The 26,025-nt window shown below is 45.4% G+C and overlaps 1 protein-coding gene across 12 annotated transcripts in view; it reads right to left on the minus strand.

The window, feature by feature from the left end:
* Positions 1–1,231: 1,231 nt before the first annotated feature.
* The window catches only part of pcbp4 (poly(rC) binding protein 4), a 167,458-nt gene continuing 142,664 nt past the window's right edge, over positions 1,232–26,025 (minus strand). For 8 of the 12 annotated variants that reach the window (XM_047332846.1, XM_047332847.1, XM_035630655.2 and 5 more), the window contains 5 exons: positions 20,168–20,209; positions 19,966–20,044; positions 17,973–18,028; positions 10,165–10,334; positions 1,232–7,074 (listed from right to left, as the gene is read on the minus strand). In XM_047332846.1, coding sequence (XP_047188802.1) covers positions 6,657–7,074; positions 10,165–10,334; positions 17,973–18,028; positions 19,966–20,044; positions 20,168–20,209 — 765 coding nt within the window. In that variant the 3' untranslated portion in view covers positions 1,232–6,656. Of the gene's footprint in view, positions 7,075–7,172; positions 7,462–9,007; positions 9,766–10,164; positions 10,335–17,972; positions 18,029–19,965; positions 20,045–20,167; positions 20,210–26,025 lie in introns of those variants that run through there. The other 4 variants (XR_007030896.1, XM_047332851.1, XM_047332850.1 and 1 more) reach the window with 4 other exon arrangements.

Genomic DNA, 26,025 nt, shown 5'->3' on the forward strand with positions numbered 1-26,025 from the left:
GGAAAATAAAAAGTATTTTAATAATCCTGTTTTCACTTCCTTTACAAGGTTATTTATGTGCGTACGGAAATGTAATTAGTCGTTCAGGCTTGTTCCGAGATCTGTGTGTTTCTGAGAGAGAGAGGGAGTTTACAAAGGATCAACGCCATGTTTGTTTCTGTACACAATAGACGCACGCACAGTGACGTGCTTCACACAGAGAAAATATTATGAATACTATACATACACAGAATATCTGGCTGGAAGACTGTGTGTGTGTGTGTGTGTGTGTGTGTGTGTGTGTGTGTGTGTGTGTGTGTGTGTGTGTGTGTGTGTGTGTGTGTGTGTGTGTGTTATATTTGACCAGCTGTTGATCTCTAAGCTCTTATTCTAAGACCTTCTTTCATCTCAGGCAGCTCAGTGTTTATAGAGAGGGTGGGTCATTGTGTGTGTGTGTGTGTGTGTATTTATAAGTGTATGTTAAGATAGAAGCAACACAGTTGTTTCTCTTAATCACACCGTCAACGTGATGTTAGACTGAAAATTTCAAAGGTTTTTTTTTTTTTTAAACCTCCACCAATGAGGTCAAGTTTTCATCTCTGTCCTTTTGTCCGTTTGTCAGCGGGATGAAACGAAACCTTCTGAACAGATTTCCATGAAATTTTGGCGCAGATCCAAATGAACACCACTGCGTGACACTCTAGTTCTAGGATGAATGTAAAAAAAAACAACGTTCCATCTCACAATGGTAAAGAAAGAGATGAAATATTCCGCCACACCGGGAGTCTTTCTCGGTCCATGTTCCAAAGTGAAATCAGCATTTTTGCTATTTTCCCAAAAAGAATCAAGGTTTCACAAATCTGAAACTACGTTTTACAGACTCGTTGGCCTCTCTGTGACGCTCCAGTCCGGATTTGACAAGTGAAGTTATTGTGGTTTTTCTATCCGGACCTGGTCAAACACCGGGGACCGGTCGCTCAGCGATGTCAGTTAAGTTCCCCTCAACTTTCCCCTTAACTGTCGAATCGGACGCTAACTTCCTCGTCGTATGTTATTTTCACTGTGTAGTTTCGTCAGCAGTTCCCTGTAATATTGTGAAGATGCTCTCAACAGTTTCATCGTTGTCAACGATTCTGTGGAGTTTGTGTTGTTGATTTACGTGGCCCACCTCTTTTATTCTCCCGTCCATCGTGATGATACAGTGACAGACATGTCATCACGCCCAGATAAAACACAACTCGGTCACTGGTTGTTGTTGTTTTTTCAGTGTGGGTTTTATTTATTAGAACATGTCATGAATGGAAAGAAAACAGAGAACCACGAACACATCAGGCGGATACAGACACAGAGAGCGGACGTCCCCGTCGTCGCCGCAGCGGAAGCAGAACATGAACAGAGGGAGGACGGGGGCACTTCATACTCAGCAGAGGAGATCTGGTCGTAATGGAGCTTCCGTGTTCAAGTGCAATACAATATTCATAACCGTACTCATTTTGTTCAGCGATTGGTTTCCGGGGGTGAATGTGCGCGCGCGTGTTTTCTCTGTGTGCGTGTGTGTTTGCTGTACAGGCTCTGTGTGTGTGTGTGTGTGTGTGTGTGTGTGTGTGTGTGTGTGTGTGTGTGTGTGTGTGTGTGTGTGTGTGTGTGTGTGTGTGTGTGTGTGTGTGTGTGTGTGTGTGTGTGTGTGTGTGTGTGTGTGTGTGTGACAACTTGGAATGAAAGTGTCGTTATAGAGTCGAATTTCTTCTCTGTGTTCGGTGCAGCCTGGTGTAGTGTGGCTGAAACCTCCTCCCCTCTGCCCGGGGGTCTGATCCTCGCAGTGCATTCACCCTGAAGAGCAGTTTGTTGTTGTTTTTGTCGCCTCCGAGGAGGAGATGTTCGCACAAGGTGTAAAACTGGTGACGTAAAGACGAATGAAGTAGATTTGGATGTAGTTGGGGTTCACCAGGGAAATGCAGTGCTGCATTTGCAGGAACACAAAGTTATAAAATGTGTTCATGCGCCCCCTGGTGGCTGTCGGCAGTACATGTCTTAAGCCCCGCCCGCTCCATGTTAGCAGATGGGACACGGACCAAACCAAAAAAAATATCAAAGTAAACGTTAAATAACGTTTTACAAAGATGGTTTCTGTCATTTGAGGTCGTTCTTATTGCACTGACGTGTGTTCAAGTGTTCATGTTCCTCATAAGTCTAACGTCAAAAGAGCAAAATGGCGGCGCCCCTATCGGAGATATGCCAGCTTCATTTTTGTTACAAACGGGAGGAAGTGGAGACGCGTCATGTAGCTGCAGCCGAGTGAGACCTCTCCTCTCTAGTTCGCTTCATGTCACATCCTCCACTTCATTCGTAGCTTGAGAACAGTTTGCTTATCTGAGTTCTTCACACCTGCTATTTTTTGGTTACGTGCACTGAAAGTACCAGGATGTTGAACTCAAAACTGTCATAAAGGTCTGAAGAGTGTGAAATGTTGGGCACTTTTTACCCTGGAAGGTCGGCACCTCGGCTTGGTAGAGAGGAGGATCTGTCCTCGGTGGTGGCGTTCATTTGCACGTGAACAAGGAGGCTGGTAGATATTTTGGCATTGATGTTGCGATTGTCATTTTCCGGTCGTATGCAGAAGTACCCGTCGCATGTTTTGGTCGTATGTTGGTTGTTAAAATGAAATCAAAACGGCTAAAAGTAAAAAAAAAAGAAGAAGTTGTGGCGCCGCCTTTTGTTTTAACGCAGACTCAAATCAAACCAGCAGAACGGCCCTGATTGGACGACCGACACTGCGTCGCTTATGTAAATACTGTCGTTTGATTGGTCGTGTCCGTGTGTAAAGGAGCTGCTCATCAGGTCCGATGCTCTGCGGGTCAGACCCGTCGTCGCCTGTAGCCCTTTTGATTTCAGCTGCACTTCACAAGCACCAGCGCAGCTTCGGTCACTGAGCTGAACCACAGAGACGGGGTTTTTTTTTTGCATAGACATCGATTCAAGTCACACTCATGCAAAATGGACGGACGACACGAAGACAGTGGACAGGAAGTAAAAAAAGAAGAAAGAAAGAGGACGGATGAGTGACGTGATCGGACGCGGCGTCCACAGTTCAGTTCATCGACAAGGTTTATAAAAATAAGTGAGCTTGTTTAATATGCCACATCATCATAATTATTATTATTATTATTATCAGAATACCTTTAAAAACAAACAGAAGGAACAAATCTCTGCATCAACAACCATCGAAGTTGAACATGAATGTATCTGCACACACACACGTGAAGAATTTACCTGCTGCATCGTGTAGCTACTCATCCGGCGCCGCGTTGTATTGCTTTTAGTTCTCACTGTCCGAGGCCTCTGTGTGTGTGTGTGTGTGTGTGTGTGTGTGTGTGCGTGTGTGCGTGTGTGCGTGTGTGCGTGTGTACGTGTGTGTGTGTACGTGTGTACGTGTGTGTACGTGTGTGTGTGCGCAACCCAGTTTGACGTATCTGTAACTGTGTGTCTAACTAGTGTGTATTTACATGTGTGTGTGTGTGTGTGTGTGTTAGCGAGGCCGAGCAAACATGCAGCATTAGTGTGTGACACCCAGGGACAGAAAACCAAGCTGAGCGTCAGGTCAGTCGGGTAAAAATAAAAAATAAAAGAATCATAATAAAGTAAACGTTGCCTGGTACTTCTACACACTGAGGACGGACTCTGCCACAGAACTACAACAAGTAGACGAACTCGGTCTCTGATGATTCTCCATCAGCCACTGGGAAACTGCGGCGAGGAAGCACGTCGCGCACGAGGCCACGTCGGACGCCTCGTTCGCCGCGAAGCAGAACCGCGTCGTGGTTCCGTTGCTTCGGTTCGCCCGCGGTGCGTCTCGCTGCACCATGAGCTTCACCCAGCCCTCAACTTTTCAAATGGCAGCGCAGGAACCAGCCAATCAAATCACGTCAATGTAAAAAACAGCCGCTGCCTGACATCAAACAGGAGACACTGTTCATGTCGGATGTGTAAACCTGCTGCTTTCGTCTAATGATCCAAATACAGAATAATTAATTCATCATCATTCTATTAATCGTCGCTGTGGGCAGCGTTGGACGATGAAACAATCACAAGAATAATCGTGATATGACTACATATTTAAAATGCGTATAATTGTTTGACGAAGAGTAAAACCACAGTTAACTGTCTGATTCTTTAACTTTCACTCTGCTGCGTGAAGATCAAATCATCTTTTAAACCCGGGAGATGTGATTAGAAATGTATCCTGATAATTATCGATGTCGTCTGACGTGAAGGTTTCTGATGTGATACTGTTGCTCAGTCCCACTCCTCAGAATCCATTATGACCAGGAGTCGCTACTTCTTCCGTTTCTTTTACATCTGCGCTCCGTTAGCATGTCAGCGTTATACAACTTCATGCATGTGCGAGTGACGTGGTCATCAGAGGCTTTACACGCGGACATCAGTGTGTCAAGGTAATTCTGCATCATCTGCACCAAGTGTGTGAAGTCCGATTTTTGTGACAGTCTGTGCCTCATAATTCTGCTCGGAGCTGACGGGATTATTATTACGATTGACGAATCACTTGATGTTGACATCATCGTCACCTCCTGCAGTTGGACAGGAAGTGGGAGTTCCACTTTATTCTAGTTCTGTGGCGCTTCACGCGCCTCCAGTCAGAAAGTGTGTGTGTGTGTGTGTGGTAGAATGTCCAGTTTGAGCTCACACGTGAAAACACAACTCTTCTATCTAACAAAAACATCAGGTTATTAGCATCAATGGTACAGTGATAATTAATATTTTTTTGTTCACACAACTAAAAAAACAAAAACAAACAGTTTTACAGTATTTACCTGCAGCCATGTTGGAAAAGATTATTTTTTCTAAAACTAACTTCAATACTCTTTTTTTTTTTTTTAATAAGTTAAAAAAATAATTTAAACAACACATTGTGAACGAAAACAAGAACACACTGTTAATGCATAAAAAAAAATCTGTTGTCAGTTTTTTTTTGGAAAAACAAACCTCTTCACAACAAAAATCATAAAACTAAAGACGAAAAAAAACCCCGACATGGAGCAGACAGGAAATAGTCCGACACAAGGAGACATCTTCGTATACAAAAGCCGAGTTGTTCAGCTCAGTGTTAGTGACCAGTGATATTATAAACTCTGAGGGAATATTTCATATTAGTCAATAAATATGCGAGTATACAAGAGAGTAAAGGAGCAAAGGGACAAAAGAGCTGAATAGTCTTTATGGCTTTTACAGGCTCCGTGGCCCAAACAACCTCAGATCATCACACCGGACGTCCCGGCGGTCTCTCCGACGAGGGGGCGGAGCTACACACACACACACACACACACACACACACACGTCACGAAAAAAAAAGAAGAAAAAAATCAAACGCAAAACGATGTTTGATGAAAGATGTAAAGTGGGATTGTTGGAAAGTGATGATGTGACGGGAGTCGAACACGTTTCTGTGTGAGCTTCTTAAAATCAGAGTGTATGAAATAAAACATTTTAATCTCTTGATTTGAATTCTCACCGTTGAACCTGAACGTGCCGCAGGAGACGGTTCACACTCCGCGTCCCCTGGTCAGCTTTTGAGATGTGGGTGTGTGCTGCCCTGAGTTTAGTCTCTCAGGTTCCCAGGGATGTTTCATGAAACCAGATGATCAGTGACCTGTGACCTGATCCTTCCACACTGACCCAGACTGAGCTGGTCCCCGGTCCTGAGATTCACCTCAGACTAACGTCGGACTGAAACGAGTGGATAACGTTCGAGAGGAGTCGGCGTCCCTGACGTCCCTGAAAGCTCCCGTACATGATTGTCTGCTTGTGCACATTTTTAAATCCCCGCGAAGAGTCCGAAATATCAAACGCGCTGCCGGATAATCTGAGGTCCGGGTCACGACGTGATCACACGTCCTCGTCACACTCGCCTGCTGCAAGAGCTCGGATAGAAATAGTGTTTGTGTCTAAAAAGAGAAAAGGTCACGACTAAGAGATGGAGATCATTTTTCTTTTCTGATTTCCTGTGACAAGAGCAGCAGCCGCCCAGTTTCTCAGGAGGCGCCGGGTGAACTGTGGGCAGCTAATATCAATTAGTAAATGAACAGTTAGACATTAGACCCGTCACTCTGGTGGATGAACTATCATGGCTCCACCATTTCAAATCATCTCTTTGTGTATTTCCGTGCCTCTGTGTTTTATCATTTACTGGCTCCCACGCGGTGGAGCTCACAATCGAAAATCTGTTCCACCAGCAAACCAGCAGGAGACTTATAGAGTAGGACGGCAGCGTATTCATCCCCCGAGTTAAAGAGGAGCTGCTCTTCAACGACAACAACGGGTCTAATCAGCCGCATGCGGACGAGTCGTGAGCTGTTTGATCAGAAGAGAAGCCGATCAGGAACGAGGCATCGCAACTCAACAACCTGCCGCGTGGCGCGGCGGAAATATCGCTTTGTTTGTCTCCGTGATTAACAAACACATTCCAGTGATCCCACTTTGAAAGTTTCTGAAAAATCACTAAAAATTGGAAGAGAGAAAGAAAGTGGCACAGAAAGAAAAAGTTAAAAAAAAAGTGCAACAGAAAGTGATGAGGAAAGAAAATAAAACCGCCCTTTCTCGTCGGAGAAACCAGCCTGGAAACGACCTCAGTGACGCAGACGCACCGTCTCGCTCCTCCGTCATTAGTACGGAGCAAACTTCTGTCTCTCCGGCTTCTTCATCCCGTTGGCCGAGGACGAGATCTTGGCCGTGTACGACGCCAGGGCGGCGGCGGCCGCCGCGTGGGCCTGGGCCTGCACCGGGACGCCCGCCGTCGCCGCCGTCTGCATCGAGCCCGACAACATGGGGGCACCCATAGCCGCCGCGCCGGGAGGGCCGGAGAGCGCCAGGTAGGGGATGGATTTCATTCCCAGGAGGCTGGAGAGGGGGAGGGCGTAGGGGCCCCCCAGCATGGGAGCATGGGTCAGTGTGGCACCCATTGCTGCCAGGGGGGAGGAGGAGGAGGACGAGGCAGGGGGGGCGGGCTGGGTGAAGCTCATGGTCAGGTCAACGGGAGACGGCATGGAGGAGGACTGGGCGGTGGATTTGGCGGTCTCTAAACTGGAGGGGGGAGGGGAGGGGAGGGACCCGGGGGGGAGGGAGGGAGGGAGGGAGCGGAGGTGGAGGGGAGGGAGGGAGGGAGGGAGGGTGGAGGGAGGGGGAGAGGGGTAAGGGACAGGGAGTTTTGGATGGAGAAGGGTTAGAGGGTTAAATCAAAGACATGTTAAATCAAATCAAGAGAAAATTAAACCCAAACTAAAAACGAGGAAGAGGATTTTTTTTCTTTTTTTTTCTTTTGGAGAGTAAAAATGAATCAAAGGAAGTTTGACAAAACAAAAATCATAAGACAGGTGTGTTTTGCTGGAGGTTGCAACGGATTATTGTAGGGAGTTCGCTGTACGGATGGGGGGTGTGCTGTATAAGTTGGGGTGATGGCTTGGGAGGGGGCTTAGGGAGGAGGGAACACAACCATTGTAGATATATTAGAGATGAAGATGATGAAGAGGCATGAAAAGAACGCAGCACAGAACCACACACTGTGTTTTATTCTTCAACGAGTTTCTAAGTGTGGTCAAAAGATGTCGCACATTTTCGATCAGTCGTTAGCATCGTTAGCACGCATTAGCTCGGAGGGATCATAACTCGCCCTGTAACCGCCGAACCCCGATCAAACATCTGGCAGTTCAATAAAGTTTTGCTTGATTGTTTATATGAGAATACATTTCTTTTTTTACGAATCGTTGAACGACAACAACATTTTTTTTCATGATTTCTGAGAGGTCGTAATCAAACACTTATGACAAAGAAATGTAGCCGAGGTTTGATATTTTACAGATTAACCATAAACTTTATCATAAATAACTATAGATAAAAATACAAATACAACCAAATATTTAGAACTTGAACTAAGTAATTACTTTAAACCATTGATTGATGGATCAGCAGCATTTTACTGTTACTATATATATATATATATATATATAAACTTTTCAAAAGTTTTTTAACTTTTCAAATCTTTTCTCTGATTTTTACCTCCAACAACGAGGTTTGTGTTTGTCAGATGAATTGCAAAAAATCTACAGAGCAGATTTCCATGAAACTTGGTGGCAGGATGAGACGTGGACCTTTGAGATTGCTTTTAGCAATGAAAAGTGCTCTATAAATGAAATTTATTATTATAAAGAATCCATCAAATTTTGGGGCGGATCCAGGATTTTTTTTTTTATCACTTTCTTTAACATTGTGAGATTTCTTTTGACATTTTCACCAATTTCCCAGAGAGCTATTCACGGATCTTGATGATAAAAGTCAGACGTATTAAGAGGACCGATATCTACGAGTGTGTGAGATTTGGTGCAGATCCCCCCCTAAAAAATCCTGATCTTGTGGATTTAAATGTGGTTTCATAAGGAGACTAGTTGGACCTCGATGGAGGTCTGAGCTCAACTGCGTTGACATTCTACTTGTAACTGCAGCTGCTAGATAAATCCAGCGCATTAAAAATGTCAGTTTCACCTGCTGAAGTGTAGTTAAACGAAAAGACTCGGGTAAAATTCAGGAACCTTGAGTAAAATGTAGTAACCCTGCAGTGCTGTCGACTGACGACGCAGCGACGTCGTGTCTTTGAGTTTGTGCAGGAGGAACTGAGCTGCTGTCGTGTGGTCAGTCTGTGACAGACGTGTCCTCGGAGGACGGACATGGGATACGCTCTGACAGGAAGTCTCATCTGTGCGGCGACTGATTAAAATAATATAATGGAAAAGAGACGATTTGTGGATGATCCCTCCGGCGTCATCCTCGCCCTCGCTGACCTGACATTTCAGACTGAATGAGGCCGCGCCGTCCTTACACGTGTGTGTGTGTGTGTGTGTGTGTGTGTGTGTGTGTGTGTGTGTGTGTGTGTGTGTGTGTGTGTGTGTGTGTGTGTGTGTGTGTGTGTGTGTGTGTGTGTGTGTGTGTGTGTGTGTGTGTGTGTGTGTGTGTGTGTGAGAGAGTGTGTGTGTGTGTGTGTGAGTGATATTCGCCCGACCTCTTCTCCCCGTTGTCAGCGGCAGGAAGAGTGTTAAGTGAAATATCAATTTAATCCAGAGTCCAATCGTGAATTTGCATATTCATGGTGGGAGCTGGCATTAAAGCTGCTGACAGTCGGCGTCTCACGTCTCTCACAGTCACAGTCTGATTAAAAAAGCCCGCTGACGAAGAGACAAACTCGTTCTCCGCGTTTGATGCAGAGCTTCCTTTCTATGTGGCCAATATTGTAGCAATATTTGGTTTGTGTGTAGATGTGTGTAACTGTATCTGAGTGTGTGCGTAATCAGTCATTTGTGTGTCTGTTAACAAATCTGCAAATGCATACTGAGATTTGCAATTGCACACAGGAATCAAATGTGTATTCAGTGTGTGTGTGTGTGTGTGTGTGTGTGAGTGGTCAGATTTTTAAACGTGTAAAAAATCTGTACATGTGTAATGACATTTGAACATGTGCAGACAAATGTGTGAATGTGTAGATAAATGCGCAAATAGATATTAATGGCTGAAAGACCAAGCGAGCCTCGCAATTGGCTGTCGTCTTACACGTGATGTCGGCAAGCGAGGCGGACATTTTTCATCACTATTCTCTTTATTTATTTGATCACACAGTGAAACAGCTGAATTCACCAGGAATCTCTTTTCTGTTTCTGAAACAGCGACTCAAACGTGGCCCCGTCCGGACGAAGCGTTCACCGCTGGTCAAGCTGCTGCTCTGTTTTCCTGGCAACAACGACATCTTGCCTGAACTGAGAGTGGCTTAAGTTCTGTAGCTTGTTGCCATTTTGAAAAAAAGACACTGAAGAAGTCGGAAAAGACGGAAAAGGGAACGACAAGGACGCTAAGTTGGCGCCACATGGACGTAAACGATGACTTAACAAAGGAGCAACGACGGCCAATAGGAAAACTCCGACCCTCGGTCAGCCGACCAATGGTTTGACGTCATGACTCCGTCGGTCATAAAGAAACAAAGAAGCTAAATTTAATAATGAAATAATGGAAGTTGTTTCCATAATTGAAAACTGACGACACCAGTGACTGATCGTCTCGTTTATCGTCTTTCACCGAAAATCCAGTTGTTACCGTCAATGTTTTTGCCGCATAAACTTCTAAGATACTCACCATGACGTGATCAGATACTGAGCCAGGTTGATGGCGACCGGCGTGCCGGTGATGGTGACGTGCCGATCGCTGGTGCCGTCGATCTGACTGCCGATCTTGATCTGCGCGCCCGACACCTGCCGGATCTCGTTGATCTTGGTGCCCTGGCGACCGATGATCGAGCCAATCAGCTGCGGGGAGGACGAGGCACGGAGGGATTAGAGACATTTACAGGTGAGACGCAGTGTCTGTCTGTCAGTTTTCAATGTAGGGGTCAAGCGTCTTGTCCGAGGACACTTCGCCATGCTGACAGGGGGAATGGAACCGCCAACCCCCCGAACCACAGCACGCAACAGAAACACCATTTCATCTTCATCCAATATTTTCATAAAGCTGGGAACGTGGTCTTTAAAAGAATTAGATGAGACGTCCTGACTTTCCTTTTATCATAATTGTCTGGAGTTTTCCTAAACTTCAGAAAAAGTTTTCCCCATACGACCAGTAAAAATAACTGCTGTTTCAAAATATTGGAAACCGGCAACCAAAGAGACGAATCGACACAAAGTGAAAATGACGAGCTTCATCTGTGGCATTAAACTTTGTCTTTTCTTCCGATTTAAAAACCTTCAAACGTCATTATTGCTTTGTCATCTATTTATCCATCCGTGTGTTTTCATGTCTAAGAATTTGAAAATAGCGACAGGTGGTGAACTCTGACTCATCTGCCATGAGCTGTGTGTGTGTGTGTGTGTGTGTGTGTGTGTGTGTGTGTGTGTGTGTGTGTGTGTGTGTGTGTGTGTGTGTGTGTGTGTGTGTGTGTGTGTGTGTGTGTGTGTGTGTGTGTGTGTGTTATAACGGGCTCAGTGGGGGTTCTGTCACAGCAGGTGTCACACTAACAACAGACAAATATTTACTGTGCGTCACTTCAGACCGTTAATATTCTCATTAACCTTTTGTCTAAAAACAGAAACATGTGTTGCAGGTCTGTCAGCGAATATTATAATTTTAATTACTTATTGGAATCCTAAAAAAAATCTGCCCAGGGAGTTGTTGTGACGACCGGAGTCGCTGCATTACACGACGGACGGACACGAGTCGCACAACGTCACCCTCGTCGACTAAAACGTAGATGACAGGTGAGGTCAGAGAGTTCACGCTCGACAGCAGCGACGCTGATTCTGAAGTCTGATGATCTGAAATCCCTCGTCGTGAAACACAGACGGATTTGGACTGTGGACGGCAAAGCTGTGGAACCTGGAGACAAAGTTGCGTGAAAGCTCCATGAGCTCCGGTCAGCCGAGCATCAGCAGCCCGAGGACGCATGTCCAAACACATGAAACCGAATGACCTCCAACGACCTCGATCTTGTCACCGAGCTGCAGGCGGAGGAGGAGGAGGAGGAGGAGGAGGAGGAGGAGGAGGAGGAGGAGGAGGAGGTGGAGGAAGAGGAGGAGGAGGAGGAGGAGGAGGAAGAGGAGGAGGTGGAGGAGGAGGAAGAGGAGGAGGAGGAGGAGGAGGAGGAGGAGGAGGAAGAGGAGGAGGAGGAAGAGGAAGAAGAGGAGGAGGAGGAGGAGGAGGTGAGTCTGGTCCTCCGGAGAGAAACTGTCAGACTCCCTAACAGGCTGAAGACTAAAGACGAGTCTCGGGACCGAGCTCCTGAAGGAGCCGAGTCGACCGACGCGCTGCAGCAAGAAACGGACGCACATCAGCAGCGACTCCAGGCCGAAAGTGTGACGGAGGATCAGGAGCGGAGGACTGAGAACGTGATGCCCTCCAGCTCCTGGTGGAGGAGGAAGGAGGAGAGGACTGACAAGGAGAGCCTGCTGCTCGCATCAGCCGCCTCCAGCATCAACAGCTGTTCGCCGCTGTACGGTGGCCCAGAGGTTCGACCTGTCTCTCAGACGGGGGTCAGCCGACCAGCTGGGCTCCTACCTGGAGAGGACTGAATATACTGCACAGGTTCATCTGGGCTGCTTGTGGACATTTATAGACATTCTAAATAGATCTGGCTTCAGTGGGGTTTTTTATCAATCGTAGTGTCGACAGCGTCAGACTGAACTGGGAATCCACAAACTGATTTTCATGCCGAAGTCCGATAGAAACCTGAACATAACAAAAACACAAGGATTAAATGTTACAGCGAGGGAAAGTGAGACGTGCTGATCAAACGAGACCTGGTGTCAGTTGTTAAATGTTAATGAGTGAATCACTGAAAAGGGGAGAATAAATAAACGGGTTCCGAGTGTTTAAACGGTTTAAGTGACGGGAATAAAGTCTGAGGGCGTAAACATATAATCCAGTATAATTTACTCGTAAGGACAAGCAGCTAATTAACCCTCGTCCAGGCTCATCAGCCGGAAACGTATCTCATTATTAAATAACTTTAATTATTTAATTACTTGTAAAAGAAAATTCAGAGACAATACAAAATGATTCATTTCGGGTTAATGACTTGTAATGACGGGACATTTAATTCTCTTTACTCTCTTTCAATAAGCCAACTTGTGTGTTCTCGAGCCCGTGGGGTTCGTGCCACAGAATATGAAGCAGCGAAACCTTTCCACGATTATTCATAAATGTAGTCAAGGTAACATTGTGCACTAAACACAACAGGCGTCAGATAAAACTCACTGAAATTACAGAAAATGAATTCAACCACAAATGAAGCTGGGCCCGTTTATCACGAGTCTCATAGTGAAACACAGATAACGAATATATATATATATATATATATATATATATATATATATACATACATACACCACAGACATTCCTTTCCTCATTTGAACAAAGGACTTCTGATGGAGATCTGTTCCGTGAGCTTTAAGTGGGCTATTTGTGGAAAGAGGCCTGATAACTGAAGTGTGTGTGTGTGTGTGTGTGTGTGTGTGTGTGTGTGTGTGTGTGTGTGTGTGTGTGTGTGTGTGTGTGTGTGTGTGTGTGTGTGTGTGTGTGTGTGTGTGTGTGTGTGTGTGTGTGTGTGTGTGTGTGTTTAAGCTATAATGACACTGTGGGTGACAGGAGACAAAGTGGCAGCTGACTACAACCAGGTCAGGACCACCTTTAGCCGCTGCTCGACCTCTCGGACGTCCTCATTGAACCACAAGCGTCGTCCTGTGACGAGCCACTTCCTGTCCCACCTGAAAAAATCTCCAGGATTTTAAGCAGACATGTCTGAATGTAAATGTACAGAATGAGATGAAAACCGCAGCTGCAGTGACATTGGACACTGAATTATAAAGTATGTTTTTTTTTCATAGACGACATGGACGACTTTTGAAGCGGAACCCTACACGAACGACGACTTCACCGTCTGCAGGTGATTCATTGGCTCGATGGATTAAGTCGTTGTTGGAATTAACTGTCATTGTTGACGTTAGCTCAGCATTTTTCTGGCCGTGGGTCTATCCAACCGCGTCCGGAGTTATTTTGGCCTGTGTCCCTCGGTAACGCCTCCTGGAAATGGATAATGAACTTAGAGGTCCCAGACTAATACGCATTTGGGTATCAGTCTGGCTACGCCAGGCAAGAATTCCATTCAGTCTATTCAAAGGGAAGTATTATGGTGTGCACATTTTCACGTCGCTTCCCTCTCACGAGTAAAAACGAGTTTGGTCGCTGGAACATTTGTGCTTATTTGTGTCAAAAGTGCGAAACCTCAAACAGACAAAGAGACACACACACACACACACACACACACACACACACACACACACTTTCTCCGAAACAACTCCTCTGAACAAACCCACACAGACACACCGACACACACACACACACACACGCACACGCATGTGAGGATCTCAACGCTAATTGGCTCAATGACGCGGAAATTCACGTCCCGTCGCCATCTTTGCACGGACCTTGTGTGTAATCTACTCGCGCAAAAATAATCTGCGCCGCGTCCGGTGTGAACGCACCGTCACAGTTTGAACCGTGAGTCGGCAACAACACAACAGCAGCGTCACGACTGCAGGCACCAGGGCACCGAGTGGGTTCGAGCGACACCCGACCCGCGACAAGGTGAACCCCCCTGGAGACGTGAGGTTCGTGCAGGATTCTTCAGTGTTACGTGTCCCCCTCCCCCTCCCTCCCTCCCCCCTCCGGGCCGCCTTGTGTAAGTGCAGTCGGGTAAAATCTGCCAGAAGCTGAGGAGGAAGAGGACGGAGCGAGGGCTATTTTTGGGTGAATCCCCGCTGCCCCTGTAATGTGCAGAGGTTTATTGAAGGGGGGAGGAGGGGGGGGGGGAGTCAGACAGGGTGGTGGTTAAAGCCATGACTCTGAGCTATAGGATGTTATTAAGCTGCTCCGCTCGCTGCTCAATGACTCACACTAACACACACACACACAATCAAACATATCACACGCCCACGTGCACTGCAGGGTCTTAAGCTGTCGTGTTACTCTGCTCTCCATATTCCCACACTTCACGTGTGTGCGCGCGCGCGTGTGTGTGTATATATATACACAAACATGTTTTAACCACAAAGCCCCTGGGACCTTGAAACCGAAGCTTAATTTATACCTGAGAGGTGTCGGCGCCCGCAGAGGTGTTGATTATCTCGTCAAGAGTTTCCTGTGAAAGCGCGTCGTTCTCCTCTCTCTCCTTTTTATTGTACTCGTATATTAAAGAGCCGGTGTGGAGAAACGTCAACAAAACCTGACTGTGTGAACCTTCAGAAGTACTGCAACTGTGGCGTGAGGGTTTGATATAGAGACAGTGCAACATATAATTATCTCCCACGAGGAGGTTACGATTTCATCGTCTCTAAGTCTGCAGCATTATGGAAAAACTATTAATTAACATTTCCACAACATTTTGTGGAGAGGTGGGCCATGACCCGAGAAAGAACCAAAGACTGTTTATGAAAATGGACGACGACTCCAGGTCCAGAAGGTGAAGCCAACGAGGAAGTGCCTGAAACCTTTATTCTCTGAAATCACCAGCAGAGGGCGACTCCACTGGTTGTTTCTATAGAAATCTATGAGAAAATGACTCACTCACTTGATTTACAATGGAGGAGTTCATGATTCAATCTCTAGTTTCAAGCTTCGTTCAATACAACATGATGTTCCTTTTGTAAATTATGGTTTAATTTAGAGTCAAATAGACCATAAAGCACCGTATGTATTGGCACGTGGTTACAGCGTGATTGACAGCTGGTACCATCCAACGGGTGCACGTCGCAGGTCTAGTTGCACGCGCATTGTCCTCGAGCCCTCACTCAGGCCACACCCTCCATCCTCCAAATATGGTTACCAAAAAAACAAGATGGCGCCGGCCACAGTGCCAAACTCGTGGCTTCCAAGCGGCAGCGTACAAACCAGTGGGTGACGTCACGGTGGGTTGACATTTGGTAAGAATCCATTCAAGTTTGTGGGAATTAGCAGGAATTTTTTCCCCCCGCCATCTTTTACATGGCGAGATAAGGCGTCATATCACATGAAGGTCAGACACGCTTCATCTTCAGGTCATTGAAAAACTTTTAACACTTTTTCAAAAAGGAGAGAAATGTGGATCCGAATACAGTAAGAACCGACCGGCGGCTTTTCGGTGAAAAGCTTTTGGGAAATTCTTTCTTGATAGAATTTCAATTAGGTACCAAAAACAACAAGTTCCTGACTCACTGACAGTTAGTGAACGTTTGTGGATGTTACGTTCTCCACAAATGTTGGCTCCATCAGTGAGGCAGAAAGGGGGACTGTCTATATCCTCACAGGGGGGCTGGAGCCAATCCCAGCTGACATTGGGCGAGAGGCGGGGTTCAGCTTGGAATCTCGCCAGTAACAACCATTCACTCTCACATACGGTCAATTTAGAGTCCTGCATGTCTTTGGACTGTGGGAGGAAGCCGGAGAACCCAGAGAGAACCCACACATACACGGGGAGAACATGCAAACTCCACACAGAAAGGCCCTGGTTGGTTTGAACCGGGACTCGAACCCAGAACCTTCTTGCTGGGAGGCGAAGGTGCTAACCATTACGCCACCATGCAGCCCTATATTCTCTCAATGTTATTGGGAAATACAAGCGTGCTGCCCCCTCGACCCCCAATCCACCACCTCACATCTGTCGATCTTCAGTGAACCAAATCTGAACCTCTCTTTGGTGGTTTTCGTTAAACTGCGCCGACTGCCGGTTGAACCAAGGACGTGATAACTTTGTAACGTGAACGGGAGCAAACGGAGGTCGTCTGCTGCTTCCTGTCGGAGGTGTTGGCTTGTGTTCTCTGGTCTTGTTGGTGTTATAGGATTATTATTATTCTTTTTATTTATACATTTTCACAGATTTCCATAATAATTCATAGATCTTGATGAAGGTTGGTGCCTTGGCAGAGGTCTGGGCTCGTCTGAGTGACATTCTAGTTTATGTTGTGTTTTTTGAGCGTGTGTACATTATTTTAGCCTTTTAGTTCAAACACAAGCGGGTCGACACGAGCGGGTGAAGCTCCGAACAGCTGAACACCGACTGGATGATGGACGGACAGAGGGAGCGTGAAGGGGGAGGAGGCAGGGGGACGGGGGTGGTCTTCTAAACGAAAGGTCGCTGCTCTGACCTCGTAACAGTCAACATGTCCATCAAATGTCATCCGTCCTTGAGCGGGACAGTGAACTGTTGAAATGTTCTGCTTCACCGGCTGGAAAAATAATATACAACTCCGTCATACCAGTGTGTCGTCAGCAGCTGGGAGGCTGAGGGCTGGAGGTGTCCATGTTTTATTATGTGCACGTGTGGCTGCTGTGGTTTGTCTGATAATATTCTGACGCTTGGATAAAACAGGTTATTCAGATGAGTGTGAAATTAATCTGAAGTATCTGTGATACAAAATTAGAAAGTTGTTGACACAAAAAAAGAAAAGAATTGGGACATAAAAACTCCTGAGGCCATTTTACACTGCTTCTTTTTCTTTAAGGGAGGAGAGTTTGGAATAAAAGAAAAACAAGGAAGTGACTGAAAAGTGAAAAACATCTTCAATTCACCTCCATGAGACTTCAGCTCTTTTGTGCTACGAGCACTTCAGACAGTCACATGGATTTGATTTGATTTTGACCTTTGACACAGATGGTTACTTATAAAAAACAACACCTCAAATTTATTTCCCAGCAGTCGGCAACAGAGGACATCAGAGTAAATTATGAAGAAGCTTTTTGTGTCTGACGACACTTGTAGTAGGTTTGAGGTGAACGCTGCTGCAAAAAATGATTTTCATTTCTGTCCAGAGCTTCAAATGATATCCCACATAATAGATATGAAGTATCAGTTATCCACCATTAAATAGCTGATCATTAGCAGCATATTGTGTTTTATTCTTTACCATAAAACATAAAAACTTAAAATAAAACTTCACTCTTCAGTGCAGCTTTTGATTAAGTAATTGAAGTAATTCATAGACGTTATTTGATTTTATTCACTTTATCTATTTTCTATATATTTACTTTTACTGTTATTAGAGCTTTTGCAATCTATTTATTTGTCAACATTTATTATTTGTTTTGTCATATTTTCAACTCAATCAGTCATTTGTGAAGCACATTGAACTGCACTGAGCTGTAGGGAAGGTGCTGAACAAATAACGTTTGATTGAAGTCCTGAAAAAAATTATGTTCTCTTTTAATAAAGTAGACATTTCTGCATGTGCTGACTTAGTTCTTCACCCAATGAGAACAGAACTTGTCGGTTCTAGCTTCAGAGAAAAAAAGCACTCAAGTGCTTAATAAGAGCCAGTATACTCCTAATATACTAATTAATATGCTAATAAGCAGCTATGGTGAATAAGTGAACTTTAATGTAAAGTGTTATATTTATATTTATTTACATCCTGTGAACTTACATCGTTTGGAATGAGGAGCTCCTGAGACGTCGTCTGAGAACAGGTATCTACGCCCCCTGAGAGAGAGAGAGGGAGAGACTCCGTCAGTGATCAACAGTAAAAAGAGGATGGAGAAGAAAAAGTGGCAGAGACATCAAACTTCAAAAAAGCAGTAAACCTATGCTTCACTGAGACGCAGTAATTTAACACCGATATGATTTTTCTAATCCAAACGATGTTTGGAAGCAAATTAAATGAAAATGTGATTCGTCTTCCTTCTCACAAAATCTGCACGATAATCTTACTTGAGGGCAAAGAAGTGTGAATCAATTTTAGTTGAAATATTCTGGTGACATCACGTCGTCGTGTCAAAGATGTAAAAAAAAGATTTTAATCCAAATTACACGTTCAGATTAGTTTTATTTTCCTGATGCAAGTGAACTTCACACATGATTAGTTCAAGGACCGTCAGGAAAATGAAAATACTTTAGTTTTTTAACAGTTCTGGCCGTGATGAATAGTGTAACTTCTCTCTCTGTTGAAGTTACGTATCTTTTAAACCTGCAGGTTAGTTTTGTGTTTCAGGGGATTAAACTAAAACAAGTGATGAGCAGCTTCTTTTCTGTTTGAAGAACTGTTTGTACAGTTTGTACAAAGAGCAGCAGCAGTGTCGTGCCTCGGCGACAGAAGAAGAACATGCCCCAGTCCTGTGTGACAGTAAATATTCAATCTGCTGAAGCGTCCTTGAACGAGACACTGACGGCCTGTCGGCTCCAGAGCTGCCGACCATGACCTCTGACCTCTCTGCGGGGGGGGGGGTAACAGGAGACGACCCCCACAAGGAGCAGCGCTGACTGTTGATGATTTATAATCATTTCTCCTGGGACGTGTCACTGTCGTGACTGTTGATTCGTCCGCAGGGTGACACCTCTCAGAGCAGCGCGTCGTCGCCCGGATGAGGCTTCAGAATCCTCAGGTGAGGTTTGATGTGAGGGAGCGGCTCTGTGGTCGGCGTGTTCGCCCAGCTGGACGCGCCGAATCACGGCTCACACATTAGCACATTATCATGCAGCACTGAGCACTTGAATTCTGATTGGATTCAACGTTTCTCACGGAAGCAGAGGCCGAGACGGCGGAGAGATTTTATCAGATGGATTCAAAGCATGTCTGATCAAATTTGTGAGCTTTTACAAATAGTTCCTGTGTTTTTGACTCAATAAATGATGAAACTCTGAGTAATACCATTTTTTTCTTATAATAATGAATAAATACATTTTTTTTCAGTGACTTCAAAGTCAGAACAGACGGACACACACACAATTACATATCTGAGACCATTACCACATGCACAAGAATGTGTACATGCACATTGTCGTACACACAATCTTTTCACACCAAAACAACTTTTTCTATGGAGAGAAGTAAGTCTCAGAAAGGTCACACGTGTATCACATGGTCTACAAGCGCTACATAGCGTACAAATATTTGTGCGTAACTCTGGGTGCTCGTAAACAAGTCCACACTCAAATACATACAAAGCAATTTGTGCACACGTAAAACTGTTTTACAAAGCCCCGATGTCCCAGTTTTCCACTAGCGCTTAAAGGCAGCACATATTTATGAATATTCTTGGAGCTGACTGCGAATCTGTGAGTGGATACAAAGAAAGTCACAAATGTTTTTATAGACTTTTGTACCAACATTAAGCTGTTTGAACGCAAACATCACCACTGTGAAGTTGAGGTAAGAATTCTGTACGTAAAATATTAATATTCATCCAGTTTGTGCCCATGTAAAACGTGCACAAATTGCTTCGTATTTGTGTGTGGATTTGAAAACACATTTGCGAGAACCCCAAGTTACGCACAAATCATTGTACGCATTTGTAACTCTTAACTTTCGCCTGCAGATCTTGTGACCATTGAGACTAATGTCTCTCCATACTTCATACTTTCTTAAACCATCCTTCTCTCCACATCTTCACGTCTGTGTGTGTGTGTGTGTGTGAACATACCAGACAGAACTTGTGTAGCTGATTGGCTGATGGGGGCCAGGCCTTGCTGCTGCATCGACAGCTGGTGGAGCTTTGCCAGCTGAGAGAGGAACCGTGAAACGAGGACTAATGTTAAAATAATTAGTCGTCTGATAAAAGCCGGTGAAGTCACATGTGAAAATATAATGCGAATCAGAACAATGTCAGTTTTGTTTCTTCTCACCTCCGAATGTGGAATGCCGTAGTGACTCTGCACTGCGTACGTCTGCAACAGAGAAAAGACACCGAGAGTCAGAAAAACCCAGGTTCACGTGAGTAAAGGGGATTTTCCTGTCAAGGTCAAGTGACGTGTTTATCATGAGAACCTTCTCAGCTTTGTAGTTCGGCGACATGATGAAGGACCCTTTCTACACAACATCTCCGGAGCTCTCAACACGCCGAGCTCAGAGGGGGACGCGCCTCGTTTGTCTCCATATCGTCAGGATTAATGTCTCCCAGCGCTCCACTTAGCACAGAGACAACGGGCCGAGTTCCCGAAAGAAGCGCCGCGCTGAAATGACTTTCGCTGGCATCCGTCCTGACGGGGGTCTCCGGTGACTCCTCCCCTCCGTCGCCTCGTTACGGCGCCCCGTGTTTATCTCTCCGTCCTCGCGATTTTTAACGAGTTCTTTCAGACGCCTTTCCAAAAATCCCCAACTCAACTTCAAAGAGAGCGAACACTTCCATGGGCAACAACGCCAGAGAGAGGCAGTGTGTGTGTGTGTGTGTGTGTGTGTGTGTGTGTGTGTGACAAAGTGAGTGCGCGTGCATGCGAGATGATTTTGAGAGATTCCGTGCGAGGTCTCCCTGAGGTTCAACGAACCTTGCATAACAGATTTCCGAGTCGTTATCGCTGCCACTGCTGCTGAACTTTTGACTCCTGATGTGGAGAACAAGCCGTTTCCTGCGAGGGAGAAGAAAAGAAAAAAAAAGGCGCCTCGGGGGCGCGATCGACCTGGGTGTGCGCGGCCTCCTCGCCGTTACGATATCGCTCTCCTTGATCAGATGCAGATGTGCTGGTAAATATTTATACACGGTGGAACGTTGACGTCTCCATCGCACGCCGGAAGCCAAGCGATCCACCCCGACAGATCCCCCCCCCCCCCCCCCCCCCCCCCCAAAAAAAAGGCCGTACACTCATGAATATTTATTGGCTGGCTTGATGCAGCGTGACCGGGAGACGCAGCGGGGGAGGAGGAGGAGGAGGAGGAGGAGCTCCTGCACTCCTGCACCCGTGCTCATTAAAACACCTCAGCGCAGGAAGTCGCCTTGAACTGCATCTTTGGACCTGGGGGGGGGGGGGGGGCTGTAAGTGTTTTATCAGCTTCATCAACGCAGGACATGACCCCTACATTTGAAACTTTGATTTCTGCAACTCTGTGGGTTTCCTCCCCTTATATTTTCAGAAACAGAATATCTGCGCTCACAGGGCCGTCCCTGTTCTATTCTCTCAGGGGCCCAGCGTCCGGCAGAGGCCCGTCCACGAGAGGAGAGATATTTTGGAAAGCGCGTGGCGTCTCTGCGCGGACCGCGGAGGAGCCGACGTCCTCCCGGCGCCGCGCTCCGCGGCTTCACAGCGGCGATGATGCCGTCAGAACTTCAGATTCTTTTCGTCAGCGGCGATGAATCAGACTTTTAGTGCCTCATAAAGACTCGTAAGAAGGTTCCTCCGTGGGAGTGGACTCAAACGCATGGGTTGATTTGTCCTCCTCTGGTGAATCGCTCTCTGCCACGTCAGACACCTACGAGCAGGAGATCACATGAGCCTCTGTCTTGACAACGTGATGAATCTGCTGCTAACGGTAGACGAACCTCGGCCCTGCTCACAATCTCTGACTTTGACCAGCGATCAAATGTGTCATAACATAGTATCCAGTTAAAACACTCACAGCTATAATCTTGACAAATAAAGATTAATGTTAAACCCAAGACGTGGCTGATGAATCCTGTCAACAGGAAGTGATTTTTCTTTTTTACCAGAAACTACATTCAAATAGACGACGCCCTTGTCTCTCTATCTTTGTGCTTCTCTCTTTTTCATGTCTTCTTCCTCCTCCATCACAATTTCTTTTGTCTTTTTCATTGTGCTATGTGATGAAAGATCTATTTCTGGCCTCACGTGACTGGAGGAGTTTACTCTAGAGCGAGAAGACAGGGAACTGCGGAGGTAGAAAATGTCCGTTTTATTCACTAGCCGACTACGATGCTATATGGACGAGGTAACTTGGAGTCAGAATATGGAGGGTAAAAATAACAGTGTCAATTTTCTGGAGTTCCGTGCCGCTGAATCCAGCGTTCGATCCTTTGTTGTTTGGGAAGGAACCATTCGCGGCCGCGTTTGAATGAGCCTTCGACATGGCACGACCCAGTCACGCAATCGATCTTCAAATGGAGCCTCCGCAGAAGGCGGCCCCTGAATTTGGACTAAAATGCTGGAGAACTCAACTACAACCTGTTCCTGTGCCTCCATAAAGCACTCCCCCATCCATCAAAGGTTCCCAGTTAGATTGATAGACTTGGCTGCAGCAGCCAAGATTTGGAAGGAAAACAATTATTGACTTCATTAAACCGTCTACATCTGCACCACGTCTCCCAAACTGTGTTCTCCCGATCCAGCTGTGAGAGCCAACTGTCCAACTGTCCAACCGTCCAACTGTCCAACCGCCCAACTGTCCAACCGTCCAACTGTCCAACCGCCCAACTGTCCAACTGTCCAACCATCCAACTGTCCAACCGTCCAACTGTCCAACCGTCCAACTGTCCAACTGTCCAACCGTCCAACTGTCCAACTGTCCAACCGTCCAACTGTCCAACTGTCCAACTGTCCAACCGTCCAACTGTCCAACCGTCCAACTGTCCAACCGTCCAACTGTCCAACCGTCCGCCCACTGAGGCCTCCCGATGTGGTTGTAAGAGACATTGGGCCCAACCGGAGAGTTGAGACAGTTTTCTCTTCACGTCTCTCTCAGTCTGTCTCTCTGTCTCTTCTTCATGCTCCTCCCATCATTCCCGGGGAGCCTCCATTAGTTTGTGTTACTGTTGCTTTAATGAACGCTCCCAAGGCTCTGTGCCTGACAAACACTGTTTTATACACACACACACACACACACACACACACCTTAGCTAAAGTTGGCTCAGGCACACCGAGCTGTCAGCGTGATGGAGTGAAGTGTTCTCCTGTTCTTCACGTCTTTTTCTGTCTTTAAACTCCTGTGGTTGTCGACCCGTCTCTCTCGGAGTCCGTCTGTCCCTGAAGACTCACAGTTCATTGATGAATGTATCCCTATATCACCTAACCTTTGGTGAGTTTCTGCGCGAGTCTCCGTTTGTCCCAGTCCGTTTCCAAATCAGTCAACGCAACGACATCATCAGGGATTTAATGAGGCTTAAAGGCAGTGTTGGTCCTCAGGGCAGCGGCACATTAAAATGACTTATTTTAAGGTTCATTCGATTCAGAGGAATTAAAATGAATGTCACCACCTGTCTAGTGCTTGAACCAGAGGCTGTAAATAAAGACAACGAGCTTCCACTTCCTCCCGTTGAACAATGACGCAAAAACAACAGCCATCTCGTCTCTTTTGACGTCCTGCGGAGGACCCACCCTCAGACGACTCCAGACGCTGCAGGCACGTGGACGAAAACTATTCCAATGTACAAAGAGAGTTGGCCCCAGGCCTCGACTGTGGACTGACATGACGTGAATGTGTGCGAGCGATGACGGAGGGTTCACTGCCTGGTTGAAGGACACCGTGGCTAATGACGGTGACACGCCACAGTGGCTGTTACAAACTGACCTCGGACCGCTCAGTCACGGCTCGTCTAATCTAAACGCGCCGCCTCGCCCTTCACATGGAAGCCGTCTGCGCAGCAAATTCAATTAGAATAGAACTTCGTTTGAAGTCTGGAAAAAAATTCCGGAAGTGGAATTTTGAGACATCTTGAATTCGACGGTTATTGGGCATCTCGAAAATGACGAAGAGGATGACGTCCTTTAAATTCCAATGTTGTCCAAGCAAATGTGAAAGAACGTTTGAGAAGCAGCTGATCGTTATGTCAGTGTCACGTGTTTAGAGGCTGATGTGTAACATTATGTAGAGAAAACATGACTTCATGAGACGACACTGTGATGTACTGGGTCACACACACACACACACACACACGATTCATCACACTGTCCTATAACAGCTCGGGGCAAAAACCTGCAGAGATTAATGGCAAAAAATCTGCCACCTGCCCGTTTCTTAGTGCCGGTGCAATCGAGGAAATAATTACATAAGTGTAAATTGATGCAAAATATTAAACTCTTGCTAAACAAGAATCGCATCATTACCTCGACCAAGGAGGTTGATGTTTTCACCCGTTTGTTGGTTCGTCTGCAGGATTACGTAAAAACTACACTACAGATTTCCAATAAACGTGGATTCAGAGAAAAGGGCGGCTCCAGGTATTGTTTCATCTTTTTCTATAACATTGTGAGATAGGATGTTTTTTTTTGTTTTTTTTACATTTTCACTGATTCACCAGGGAATAATTTATGGATCTTGATGAAAAAAACATTTATAGCTTATTTAGTGGAATAATATCTGCGAGTGTGTGAGATTTAGTTCCGCTTCATTGAATTTAAGGACTGTTCTATAATAATAATAATAATAATAATAATGAATTTCATTTATAGAGCACTTTTCATTGCTAAAAGTAATCTCAAAGTGCTCAGTGTTCTGAGCTCTACTGAGAGACATTTCAGTAGTTCCTGATTTTAATTGGTGCAGCTATTAATAACAATACTGCCTTTTCCAATTCAACCTCAGAAACTATTCTGGACTCAACTGTCCTCACAGCGGACATTTTATTCTCAGCTGATCAGCTGGTAAAACTCTTTTAATACACAATGTCTATTTTGTCTGAAATAATTTGATGGCGCCTCACCTGCTGGACTCATTAGCACCATGTAAAGACATTTTTTCAGGCCTGTTTGAGCAGATGCTCGGCGGCAGCTCTCTGCTCCTCCTCACAGAATCACGCTCTGAATCGCCCATTCCACCGGCTGATCTTCGCTGCCCATTTTCCTTCCAATTATAGTAGAATAGCCCCGGATGGTTATTTAACAAGCAGACATGAATCTGCTCCGTTCTCATTCTGCTTTGACCGTCCATTAAACTCACCCGCCAGAATGGAACCAATACGTTAAGAGATATTCTACAACTCCCTCTGTCTATTTTCACGTCTTTTCTTCAGCCTTTTGTTTCTTGAATCTCTTCCTCTCATATCTTTATGCAAACTAGCTCAATGGAGGGGGTTGATGTTCTGCATAGCTCAGTGTTTAATATGAAGAGAGAAATACTAAGGCAGGACTCATGTGCTTTTGCATTATTAGAGATTGTTGTTTCACAAACGCGATGTTTAAATACCTTCATCTATTGTCTGTGATTTGAAAACATTAAGATTTCCACACAGACAGAAAGTAAAAAAAAACAACTCACAAAATGCTTTTTGACGCGCTGTTGTCTCAGCTGATGCATCATCTCATCAACTTTAACCCTTCATTAATATTTACATTGCATTTTCACATGATACAAAATGTAATGTATCATTTTAAGTTAAGAAAAATGCTGCGAGAATATTTCTACCACATCTTTTACACACACACACGCACACACACACACACACACACACACACACACACACACACACACACACACTACAATCATTAAAAGAACAGTTTTAAACAACTGCTAATTTATTATACAAGACAAAAATGTATTGAAATGTCAGATTGTTTCATTTCTTCTAAGAAAAAAAAGCTTAATTGTGAGTTAAAGATTATAATAGAACACTGTTAAAGAAGATCCCGGTTTAAGCGTAATGAGTTCTTTTACTATTGGTACTTGAAGTATATTTTGATGCTTAAACTTTTGTGCTTTTACGTCAGGGAAATTAGGAATGCAGGACTTATTTCGACACTGTTTCATTTCAGATTTGACTCCAGGAAAGATCGGAGTTTCTGAAATGTTCTCACATGCAACAGCAGATGAGGGGATCAGC

This window comes from Scophthalmus maximus, chromosome 6 (assembly GCF_022379125.1).
Source record: "Scophthalmus maximus strain ysfricsl-2021 chromosome 6, ASM2237912v1, whole genome shotgun sequence".
Classification (NCBI taxonomy): Eukaryota; Metazoa; Chordata; class Actinopteri; order Pleuronectiformes; family Scophthalmidae; genus Scophthalmus; species Scophthalmus maximus.